This window comes from Trematomus bernacchii, unplaced genomic scaffold (assembly GCF_902827165.1).
Source record: "Trematomus bernacchii unplaced genomic scaffold, fTreBer1.1, whole genome shotgun sequence".
NCBI classification, from domain to species: domain Eukaryota; kingdom Metazoa; phylum Chordata; class Actinopteri; order Perciformes; family Nototheniidae; genus Trematomus; species Trematomus bernacchii.
Genome location: NW_022987611.1, coordinates 146,128 through 159,001, shown reverse-complemented (window position 1 = coordinate 159,001; position 12,874 = coordinate 146,128). Strand labels below are relative to the sequence as shown.

General features: G+C 41.6%; 1 protein-coding gene across 1 annotated transcript in view; it reads left to right on the top strand.

Moving 5' to 3' along the window:
- ca10a (carbonic anhydrase Xa) overlaps window positions 1-11,953 on the top strand; it is a 261,266-nt gene extending 249,313 nt beyond the window's left edge. Inside the window, exons 6-9 of the mRNA XM_034132031.1 lie at window positions 2,032-2,104; window positions 7,365-7,519; window positions 8,079-8,253; window positions 11,511-11,953. Of these exons, the coding sequence (XP_033987922.1) occupies window positions 2,032-2,104; window positions 7,365-7,519; window positions 8,079-8,253; window positions 11,511-11,533 (426 nt within the window). The 3' untranslated portion in view covers window positions 11,534-11,953. The remainder of the gene's footprint in view (window positions 1-2,031; window positions 2,105-7,364; window positions 7,520-8,078; window positions 8,254-11,510) is intronic.
- Window positions 11,954-12,874: the final 921 nt, after the last annotated feature.

Sequence of the window (12,874 nt, the reverse complement as noted above, 5' to 3'; positions counted from 1 at the left end):
AATTAAAAGCAGCGGCAAAAAGAAAAGTCTTCAGCCTGGATTTAAAAGTAGTAAAGTCTTCAGCCTGGATTTAAAAGTAGTATAATAATAAAGTATAATAAGTATAATCAAATTCAGAATCATTTTTATCGAAGTACGTTTTCACATACGAGGAATTTGCTCTGGTATACCTGGTGCATACAAAGACACGAAAAGAAGAATATGTTTTTCTTAAATGAGCAAAAAATAGCACTATTATCAAAGCTAGTTCAGAAACTATTTTAAAGACATTTAAATAATAATAAAGAAAGAAAATATTTACACAGAGTACAGTTAAATAAAATAAGACAAATGCTATATTCAAATTGGAGAGCTGTGCAGATTTAGAGGTGTGGAGCAGAAATGTGTAACATGTTCAAAGGGTTGTTCAGGATTCAAAAGAACAAGAGATTGTTCACATGATGTTCATTAATGGGGTGGATAATCGTCACTGTCAGCGGGGGTCCCGGGCCTTGTTAATGAGGCTGGAAGAAGATGGGAAGAAACTTAGTATGTAAATGTCATTCCCAGGAGACAGGGGTAAAGGAAAGAAAGGAATCAGAGGGATGATCATTCACTTCCTGTTACCTAGGGTCAGAATCAAGTGCACAACTGAGCATTGTATAGTCTGCAGAGGAGGAACATTCAGAGTGGGCTAAACCAGTGTGCATACAGGACAGAGAGCAGAGGACAGACAGGGAACAGCTGGAGCACAATGACAGTGTGACAACAGCAACAATCTGGTAGGAGAGAGAGCAGCTGGTGTCTGTGGGCTGGAACACAGGACAGGCGTGGACTAGAGGAGAAAAAGGAGGCAGGTCAGGTGTCTCCAACACATGGAAGATGTTTATATTAGTGGAAAAAAACAGTTTCACTCGCTATGTGTTATGGAATTGTAGAATATGTATATATCTGCAGATTTGGGAGGGTCACTTTAAAAATGGATCCCATTTCAGTATCTAGTTACGTGCAAAAACAAGTAATTAGTAACATACATTCAACATTCAGAGCATCAAAATATATAAGTAATGTAACCTGATTACTTTCCATTACTATTGGATTACCTCAATGTCAAATGCAATGCAAATAAATCCAAGAGAAAATAAATATCAATAAGATGTTTTTACTGAAGTGTCTGATATCACACAACAGAACAATGTGATCTTAGAAAGAAGAAACCAAGATATTTAGGATCAGAAATGATTTTAGGAAAAGCTGCCTTTCACTCAGCATATCCAGGCAGCAGCCTATACACGTACACTGACACACATGAGCACACACTACAGTTTAAACAAGCAGAAATACAATCTGAGCTGACAGGAAATGCTCTGTTTGTTTAATACACACAGTTAAGCTCACACACACTATTTTATGAAGATATAGGTTCACCTGCTGAATTAAAAAAGCACAAATGAAGCAAAGAAAGTGAAAACCATAAAGCAGATTCAGGCAGTTGGCGTGTCAAAACATCCACAATGTTTTGAAATTGAATTATCTGATTACATCTTTATTTAATGTTACTGTCAAGGAATACAGTTAACCTTTTTTTTGTATGCTGATAACCTAATCCTGTTACATGTAATCCCTCACTCCCCAAGCCTGTATACCTGATATGCAAGGTAAATGTATCTGGTAATGAAGAAGCAACATATTGCTGTTATGGGGAGGGGGGAGGGGTGCCAATGATCTTATAACATACAGCTCTGATAGAAGAAGAAAAAAGAAGGACTTGTTTGTGCGTGTTCTGCAGCAGTGTGTCTGTAAAACCTTTTAATGGTTTCTTGAACACAGTGGGAGCCTTTTCTCGAGAAGGCAAAGCAGCAGTGTAGGAGTCTGACTGTGCAAAATACATCAGTGGGTTTTGACATTTCATGGGCATTAAAGGTGATAGATAAAAGAAAATACACTTGTATAATCAACTATCATATAGTTTGTACTACTGAATAGATATGACATGAAGCTATGACTAAAATGTAACCTCACCCTTCTTCCTGTTTCTGTCCTTTATTGCAGATTGCTGAGACATCAAACTCATTCCTAAATCGAATGCTGAACAGAGACACCATCACAAGAATAACATATAAAAGTAAGTGTCCATGTGTAGTAATTACAATGCCTAAGATTTGTTATTAATAAAAGCCAATTAGCACAGAAGAATACTCTGTTTTATCAAATATTGCGACCAGAACTCTTTACAAGTGTACTGGTTATTTATACACATATACAGTTACAGGGTATATGCTGGAATCCTGAAGTCAAACGTAAGACCTTTTAAGACCTCATCGCCACTTTGAGTTCTAACCGGTTACCTTGGCGACACACTTTACCTCACATTGACTATATACCAGCGACGTGCAGTCAGTGGAGGCAGGGGAGGCAGAGCCTCACCTGTCATACTCCAATGTAACGGGAAAACAATTAAAGAAAAACTAAATAATAATAATAATAAAATGTCTCCACTGATCTTGTGTAAATGTGATTTCTGTATGATTCCAATCGCTTTTTATAGTCAAAATCAGCAAATTTGCCGAGCTCCGCTACGGGAGCGATGAGAAGTGAGGCAGGGACGAGCACTGCCTCTCGTAAGCCCACAGTAACTTGCTGGAGCGCGGGCACTAATTTAGCGCGGCCACTTATTTTGTGAGCGCGCTCAAGCCAGTTACTGTGGGGTAGGTGAGGCACAGATGAGATCTGCCTCACCTCAGAATGCGTCACCCCACAGAAACTGGCTGGAAAGCGGGCCCTAAGCGCATGCCTGTTCCCATCTCACTGTAGGTCACCAATGTAATGTTTGTAGATCCCTTTATTACATTTATCCTCGCCATCCATAGTCTCTAAATAACTTATTTCACGTATATATGATATTTAGGCTCGCTGGTCTGATCGTACAACGGCAATGAAAAAATCACCAGGGGAGGCAGCCATAACCTCTGCCGCACTGAAGGGGGCGCACGTGAGCCCACAGGTTCTTGTTGCTACTGTTATTCTACCGCAAACAACAAACTAGACTTTTGAAACTACAGGAAGATAAGGAGGACTTTTACAAAACAGTAGTAGAGATTGTTGTCCAGAAGGATAGCATGGACTTCTGTTCATCTTCAAGTCAAGGTAAGACCACAACTGTAATGAAAATGGGATCTTACTTAGAAAGAACAATCCAATATTTAGATTTTGGGTATCCTTTTGTTGATCGGTCTGTTTAAAATTAATCATAGCATCAGACTAAAAAAGCTTTTGAAAATAACAGAATATTTCGATTAAGATCAAAATAGGCTATAATATTTGTAAATCTGACTCTGAAAGAGTCAGTGCCTCACCAGCCATGAACCTCACCGCACGTCACTGCTATATACAGTATTGATGGTCCTTCCTCCTTATCTTCCAACCATTTGGACGCAGACTTGCATTTCCCCATAACGATGTTGTTTAACAACCGGCGTAAACGGAGCTTCGCGCTATCAAGCAGTGAGCGTGCGATGTCCTGTTCAGATGACGTCACATCCAACGGGATGCCATAAATAAACTACACAGAATCACACTACACACCTACGCAATGATTACATTCAGGCAGACTGTAGAATACAACCTCTTTGGACAATTTATATACTTATTGAAAACAAGCTACAAAATGTAATACCTTGGAAAATGCCGTTTAATACTTTTTAATAGCCTTAATTTTCGCTAAATTGATTTATCAACTTTTAATACTTTTTAAGACCCCGTGGACACCCTGTATATATTTTCTTTATTCATAGGCTTTGTATATTTCTAACTGAAACGCCAGGCAATCTGCTTCAACATGTGGAAACCTTGACTGGTCATGGTTGCTGATCTATAATGTATCACTGCAGAAATACTATAGGCTTTAAATACGCTACAAGTAAAAGTCCTGATTTCCAAATTGTACTTGTAAAAAGTACAAGTATTTATGTGTAGAAGTAGAAGTATAAAGAAGCAACTCAAGTAAAGTACAAAAACCTCAACAAAGTACTATACTTGAGTAAATGTATTTAATTACTTTGAACCACTAATTTATATATTATAAGAAGTGGAAACCAGAGCAAAGATGGCGCCTAGTCAGTTCAGTATTCCTCGCCTGGTGCATAGAAAACGTTCTGCAGTGTTTCTCTAGCTACACTGAACAAACTGAAACGTTGACTCTAATTAAATGTATTATGTCAACAGATTTATAAATGTATTGTATGCAAATGTATTAGATTAGTAAAAAGCAATAATATCAAGTTTATTACGTCAAACTTAATATTATTGCTTTCAACTAACCTAATACAGTTATGTGAAATCTGTTGATATAATACATTTCATTAAAGTCAACGGTTGAGTTTTTACAATGTGAACAATAGACTAATTTTCTTTGCAACTGCAGCAATGTGTCCACTCCTGAGGATACATCTGTGTTTCTGAGGACAAGGGTTAGCAAACGGTCAACTTTTGAATCAGTACAATCGAGTATTTCTTAATAAGTGCTTTTCTTTCTGATCTCTTAAAGCATCATTATTTAATTTCAAAGTGCCAGTTGAAGGATACTGCAGGATAGGGATGCTTGGGACCTCTAGATGCTGGGGGGGTGGGGGGGGGGGGGTGTACTGTGGGTGAGGCAGCATGTAAGGCAGAAGCCGACAGCTGCTCTCCAGAGGTTTCCAGAGGTTTCGCTCTGCAGCACTGCACGGAGATGGCCCGGGGCTAGCTTTAAAAAAAGAGACACATAATTGGATTAATGGGGGGAGCAGAGAGAGGAGGGGTAAGCACACTGACCCCTGGTGGCTGGGAGGAGTCTCTGAGGCACCACGCAGGACAGGAGGCTGGGGGGGGGAGGGGGGGGGGGGCTCTGACAGCTGTCAAAACTCCCTCAGATACACTGTCTCACACACACAAACACATACAGTCCAACACCGCCCCCTCACGCGTATGACTCCTCAGGCATATCCCTCCGCCAGTGAGGGTGCCAGCTTTTCTAAAGCACACACACACACACACACACACACGCACACACACACACACACACACACACACACACACACACACACACACGCACACACGCACACGCACACACTCACACACACACACTGTGATGTACCATAAGCAGAAGGTTCTTTTGCCACTTTGCCATCGACTCTTAAAACCTGAACACACTCAACGGATTCACGTTCCAGTCTACCAGGTCGTGCTGATGCTCACCCATGTGCAGAGCGAATGTGTTTTTCTCCCTTCTTTAAATAAAACAGTGTTTACATCTGCGCTCTACTTATGCATGTATATGCACCCACCTCCGCCACATTATCACCTCTGTCTCTGAGGCTTTGAAGCAGCCACACAGCAGCTTGCCTCACAGGAGCCCTACTTTTACGAGTGTGTGTGTGTGCGTGCGTGCGTGCGTGCGGGCGGGCGGGCGGGCGGGCGGGCGTGCGTGCGTGCGTGCACAGACTCCAGAGAGACTGATTTATTTCAGCCACATGATCGAAGATCAGCAACAGAGTTCAAAGTTCAAAGGCTTTACAGTGTGGTGATTCAATGAAACTCTGAAGTCACAGGCTCCTCCAACAGTGCACATTTACAATATATAACACATAAACCACATACAAAAACAATAAACATAGTGCAAGAAGAAACAGAGTAGGAATAACATAGTCAGACTAGAATGTAAAATGAAATGCTGCATAGTGAAATAAGACCCCACTCCTCTTAACATGCAGAGAGGATCAGAACATATTTTCATCTGGATTTTCTCACATTAACCCTATCGTGCTTATTATGTGTTATTAATTTATTTGTAACCACAGGGCTCTGTTTACAAGACCCAGTATTTAATAGTCATGCGAAGCAAAGTTAAATCAGCATTAAAGCTGCAGCGGTGTACCGCAGTAACCTCATTACAACCGGCAGTCCATTTGTCAACAGCGGCCCAGCAGACGACACGTTATGGAGAGCGTGTTACTGGAGTGTGAAGAGGAAGTGGGAGAGAGTTGCAGTTTGTCTAATTAGCGTCCTGACAGAGGAGACAGTTTGGATAAAAGAGGCTGTGCTGCAACACCAACAGCCTGTCATTCACAGCACACTGAGTGATGGTGGAAGAAGAAGCAGGAGAAATGAAAGATGAGCTCAGTGTTTGATGAGTGGGGAGGGGTCTACAGCCCGCACATCAGAGCAGGAGGTATGAGGTGAACTGTCATAAAACAAGAGCCCCCACCTCCTGTTCCACACACAGTGCACTTTACTCCACTGTTCTGTTGAGTGTGCAGAACTGTGGTATTCATCTATTTCCAACAATAGCACGAACAATGTAGCTCACACTGCTCCCTGCTAAATGAACGACATGTTAATAAACGTTTCAGTGAAGTCGTGAGAATAATGTCCGACTTATTGTCTGAGGTGGATAGTAACAGTGACTAAGTACATTTACTCAAATACGGTACTTAAGTACAATTTTTAGATATTTGTACTTTACTTGAGTATTTCCATTTTCTGCTACTTTTTACGCAAGTTTTAGGCACTTAGTATTTCTAGTTTATTGTGTAGGGAACAGGAAGTGAGTGAAGACACAGACAGTTCACTCAGCCATTCATACTTTTTTTTTTACAGAGAAATGTCGGGAAGACTATAATAGTTTTAGTTTTATGCATAGCAACAGCATTATTTTAGATACAATCTAAACTCTAGAGCATACATTCATGAGCACAAAACTGCAGGCTGCAAGACTCTGGGGTTAACACAACACACATTAACAATCACTACATTCAACAAGATTGCGTGCACTCAATATAGTAAAAAAAACTGGTTAAAAATGTGTCTGTGTATGTATGATGTTTAACAAAAAATAAACATAACTTTTAGGATGTGTGGTTGGTTGGGAGGCTTGAAGTTACAGCCTTCACAATCAACATAAACTCGAAACACTTTTGAATATCAAAATATAACGTAATAAGTACAGTAGAAATAGCTTAAATGTGTATCTGTAGGCAGCTTGAGTTCATTTGCTCATTTCATATTTTTATTTTCCTGTAACTAAAGTTGTGAACATGAGTGATTTTACTATCCAGGTCCCATAGGGAGCCCCCCATCTGCGTTAGAGACAACAGACCGTCCTGGATCAGGACCACTCAGATGATTAGAGGAAGAACAAGAACACTTTTCTGACTTTCACCAGTTTTATTATTCTTGTGAAATCTTTGGAAATAGAAAATAACTCTTTGGTTGAGGGAAATGATTTGAGTCCTCTGGTGGCAGCATGTTGATTCTTTTTGTGTTGCTCTATTTGAACATACACATCAAATGTAAAAGCCACAGCCCTGTATCCTGTGATGAATCATTCAAAGCTTTTCTTCCCACAGATGATGCGTATCTACTGACCAGCCTGAACATAGAGGAGATCTACCCGGAGACGAGTAGTTTCATCACCTACGATGGATCCATGACCACCCCTCCGTGCTTTGAGACCGTCACATGGCTGCTGATGAACAAGCCGGTGTACCTCACACGCATGCAGGTGACCCCCCCCCCCGCAAACACACATCTCTCTCTGTCTGCTAACCGCTGTGAGGCTTTATACTTGGAGTATTTGACATGAGGCTGTGGCTCAGTGGATTAGTGTGCTGAACTTCAGAATCAGAATCAGAATCCCTTTATTCGTCCCACAGAGGGGAAATGTATATTGTTACAGCAGAAAAGAGCCAAGGACAGCTTAATGTTACCTAAGAAGCATGCATACAACATATTAAAGATAAAAAAATTATAATAAAAATTACACAATTTACAAAAGACACATCCTGTAACAGTTGTGAGGATTTAGCAGCCAGGTATATATTGCACAGTTATTAACGGCATATATATATATTGCACATAGTTGGTATTAAACAACAAGGGGTGTTATAGTCTGTGTTGTTGTGTGTGGGGGGCTCTACCAGGGGCCGTGGTTAACTTAGGATCAGGAGAGCTCTGGTTCAGTCCCCACTGCAGTCAGCATGTCACTGTGTCCCTGAGTAAGACACTTCCCCCCAAATGATGCCTTGTCCTTTTTCTCTAACGTGCGTTTCCCTCCCTGTTAGATGCACTCCTTGCGGCTGCTGAGCCAGAACCAGCCGTCTCAGATCTTCCTGAGCATGAGTGACAATGTGCGCCCGGTCCAGGAGCTGAACAACCGCTGCATCCGCACCAACATCAACTTCAGCATGCAGGGCAAAGACTGCCCCAACAACCGGGCCCAGAAGCTCCAATACCGAGGTACAAAAACAATCAGGTCCCCCTGTCACCATGCAGCGCCATCTCTATTCCTTTTGTCTTCATTATTGATCTCGCTCAGCTGATTATGCAGGCCCATCTGTGTTATTCCCACTCTGTTCATAGCATTAGCACACCTACACTTTTTCAGAACAAAAAGCGACTATGAAGAAGCTCACTTCTATTCTTTTAGAGGTGTAAATGATGAAAATCAACTATACTGGCAGCTAACATCAAATATTAACTTCCTCATCTTCTGTTAAATAAGCACGATCAATACAACTCAACATACTATCATCTTTAAGGGGGAATATTGCTCCTGATGTCATTTTACATTTGACACTCACATTGATTCCAAAACACCATTGCTTGAACTTCACTCACTATTGTACTGAATGAAATGAATAAGACATGTAAAGAGCTGGTGTGAGCTGAGGTCTGGGATAAAGCATGCTGACGCTGAAGAGTCAGAACACCTGTTTGGCTCTGATACCCCTTTCACACCAAGGCTTTTCCTGTTCTAGCTCCGTGCTAGAGCTTTTCTGGTTCAGAACCGGTTCTTCGGTTCAGCTCCCGCTCTGTTCACACCGCTCAGAGCCCGACTGGTGCTGCCGCTGCTGCGTCATGACGTCACAGTTTACGTCGCTGATTTTCTCCCCAACGGCGCTAACTACAACAACAACGGGGGGGGGACTGCGTCGGGTCGATGATCGTGTTGTTTTAATCATACGAAGCCAGATTAAATTAAATAACGACTTCTCCAACCTTATACTTTTCTCCAGAGTGCCGTGGTTCATTGTTTATTAATGTGTTTCAGCGGCATTTACCGACCGCTGCAGTGCTGGCTGCTCTTCCACGGGAGTTTATTCTCCCGTTAGCTCCGGGTTAGCTCACACGGCTCTAAAGTATTCACTGTCTGACTGTCACACAAGCAGCTGATACATATCCCCAGTTCCCCTTAAGTGAATGTGTGTCAGTCTGAATTGACGCTGTTTGGTGTCAGTCTGAATTGACGCTGTTTGGCATCACAACGCTGTTATGAAAGTTTCTCTGGTATAACATGGGTGATGTTAGCATAGCAACCGAAGCTAAACTGACTACTTGCTAAGCCGTTTTATACAGGCACTTTTTACCGACGTATTTTTCATTATGATTCTACTTGTGATAGTCGGACATGACAACCTGTGCAGCCCATGTATTGATTCCATCCGATAGCTGCTATAATAACAAACAAAACGTCTGCCTGCTCTCCACAATGATCAATAACAGCGAACGGATGGTCAAAGTAAGGTACAAATAAACAGAATCACACGAAGCCTGGTTAGTGTTGCCTGACTTTATAAAGCGTGTTTTTTATTTACAAGTGTGTGGTTGCGTTCTAGTCACTTTGCTCAGCACTACTGCTTGTTACAACTTGTATTTGCCGTACTCGCCTTAACTGTTAGCTCAGGTTAATCTCGCCCCCCTCCGACGTAAGCGTGACGTATGCGGGTCTTGCTTCTAGACGGACAACTTTTTGGTGCTCGAAACGAACCGGATTCCGGAGCTTAGAGGCGGCTCCGCTGCGGTGTGAACAGGAAAACCCGGTGCTTTTCAAGCTCCAGCTCCGAACCGGCCCAGAAACACCGTTGGTGTGAATGGGGTATAAGTGACATATGAAAACTCTCAAAGCTCAATAGAGAGGCGATGGACCTCCATGGGACCTTATTTCGGAAAAATTATGTATTGAAGTCAATGGAGAGAGAAAGATTATCTTTCTATCCCGTTTGAATTGTGCCACGAATTACACATATGATGTTTGTCAATTTAAAAGATAATTTTGCAAGTCAAAAATATTAAAATGTGTCGTAAAACTGTGAAGTAACACTTTTTTTTGTGTGAAACGCTCAATGAACTACATCCCTGGTCTTGCACACGTCACCAACACCAAGATGGCCGTCACGTTAGCACATTTCACCTCTTTCTTTCAGAATGAGGCGGAAAGTATTAAACGAGGTGAAAATCACTCCAAGTCTGAGCATGTTGAGAGCTGTACATACACACAAGGGGAGTTAGTCGGTTCCGTAAGAGCCAGCATGCGGGACCGGCTTTACAAGGTTTCGGTGAGTAACACGAGTGTAATGTGTAACGTTTATGACATCACTTGGATTTGTAGTCTTTCTAGTTGCGTATTTTTCAGTCTTATATTTCAACAGTTTTACGACAAACTGTGACTTTTTTGACATGGAAATGATTATTTAAGATTGACAAACATCATATGTGTAATTCGTGGCACAATTCAAACGGGATCGAAAGATAATCTTTCTCTCTCCATTGACTTCAATACATAATCTTTCCGAAATAAGGTCCCATGGGGCGGAAGTAGATGGGCGGGACTTCGCCTCTCTATGCAGCCTGGGGGGTGCTGCGGTCACAACCTGCCCACCTAACAACCCCCCCCCCCCCCTCTGTTTCAGCCGATATATCTCGGCAACTGTGCAATTCTGAACACAATGTTGAATTTCACTGCTGAAGTATAAATACACTAAAGGCCAAAGGTAGCCCCTGTCCCTGCTATTCACTGTGTTATTTATTATTGTCTTTTCATTGAAGTTCAAGATTGACTGTACTGTGGCTGACACACACACACATGCACACACATACACACACATCGTGATTGTCATGATTTTCTTTCTGTCCGTCCGTATCTCTCTCTCTTTCAATGTTATGCTCTACTCGACCCACTGAACCCCCATAAATGACATTTTTATTTTGTGCAGCAACTATGGTGAGATAACCCCCCCCCATCCACCTCAAATCGCTGTGGTTTTGGAACAAATGCACACACCAGAGAGGAACCAAAAAAATGCAAAAGTAGTCCTGCTTATTTAATGGTTGAGACATTGCATGTGTGTGTGTGTGTGTGTGTGTGTGTGTGTGTGTGTGTGTGTGTGTGTGTGTGTGTGCACGCGCGTGTGTGTTTAAAACCTGATTTAGGAATTGAGATTGTGACAACACTCCTGTAATTCCTTTGTTTCAGATAAATCACTTTTTCAATCAAATGTCCTTGTTTACTTGTGTTTTGGATATGAATGTCACTAAATGCTGCAGCTCCAGCCACACACCAGGGCATCCACTGCAGGGCCATTCCTTTTGAACTGTATGCTATTGCTAAAGATGAAATATGGTGTAGGGAGAACAATGCCGGAGAACAGTTGAACTGTGGAGAGCTCGCATATATAAATCAGTATTCTCACTCCTGTCTTTCTCCTCTCTTCCAGTGAACGAGTGGTTGCTAAAGTAGCCTCCCTTGGCTGAGCATGGAGACGGGTGTCAGACGTGGAGAGAGGAAGAGGAGAGGAGGAGGATGAAGGATGGAGGAGGGGAAGAGCCCGTGCTGCATCTCATCTAAGATTATTTCATGGCATTGTATAAAGACAAACAGCACAGGACATTATAAGGAACTTTGTATTGCGAGCAAAAAGACTCACACATTGAACAGTTTAAACCCTCTAACACATGTTACCAAGCCCTGTCCCCACTGTACAACTATATCTATACAGACATTTTGATACCAATACTTTTTTGGGACAAAACCAAAAAAAGACACTTGGAAAGAAACAAAAAAGAATATTGATAGCATCCCAACTAATATGAGAATGATGGGACTTAAAGCCTTTGTACATAAACATTTTGCTATCAGTGGGAACATCCAAGGACTAAGTCGCTGTCCCCCCCCCCCCCCCCCCCCCCCCCCCCCCCCCGAAGTGGTCGGCCTCACACGGCGCTCCATCACAGTCACAACCCAGGCATGCAATCAGCAAAACCAACAGAGGGAACCAAGCCTTACCTTGCCATTTTCCAAAACCAGAGTCATGTCATGGAGACGAGCGAATATTTACAGGCTTTCTTACGGCCTCAGAACAACCGGTGTCTTTGCCTCGTTTGTACATATTATTATTATTATCAATACTTCAGAAAAATGAATATGTAAAGAAAAGTAATGAATTAACATTCAAAAGATATATAAAGAGGATTTTAAAAAAAGACAAAAAGTTGTGAATTTTAAAAAGCTTGGCGCAGTCCTCCTGAAGTTCTCAGCCCGAGCCGATGCCTTTTTCTGTTTTATTGTTTACAATGGTCATACACTGTGTTTGAGTAATGTTATCCGCCCAATAAATGTGTCTGGAAAGTTCATTTTGGAAAATGCTTCACTATATGAGGATCTGACTTATTGTATCTGTACCTGTTTTGTACTGTTCCATATTAAATGTGTTGATATGTCAATGTTTCCCTCAGAGGCATGCTCAATAACACTGTCTTCACCAAGCCAGCATCGCTAAGGTTACAGAGGGGTCACAATCAGTCTGTTGTCAGCACTGTGAACCCAGAAATGTTGAGTATTACCACGAGCAGTGTTGCTACCATTGGATAGAGAGCACAACATGGAAATTATTACCTCTACATTTTTTTTTCAAATAAGCATTCTGTACAATTCAAATGATCAAGACATTAATCAAAATCAGTCCACCTACGGCCACTTTCTTGTTAAAACTGTATATAGATTCAGCATCCTTAATAACCCTCAAAACCACAAAGAAAATATCAAAAAATATGTTTTTTTTTAACTATTGTCCACGCTACA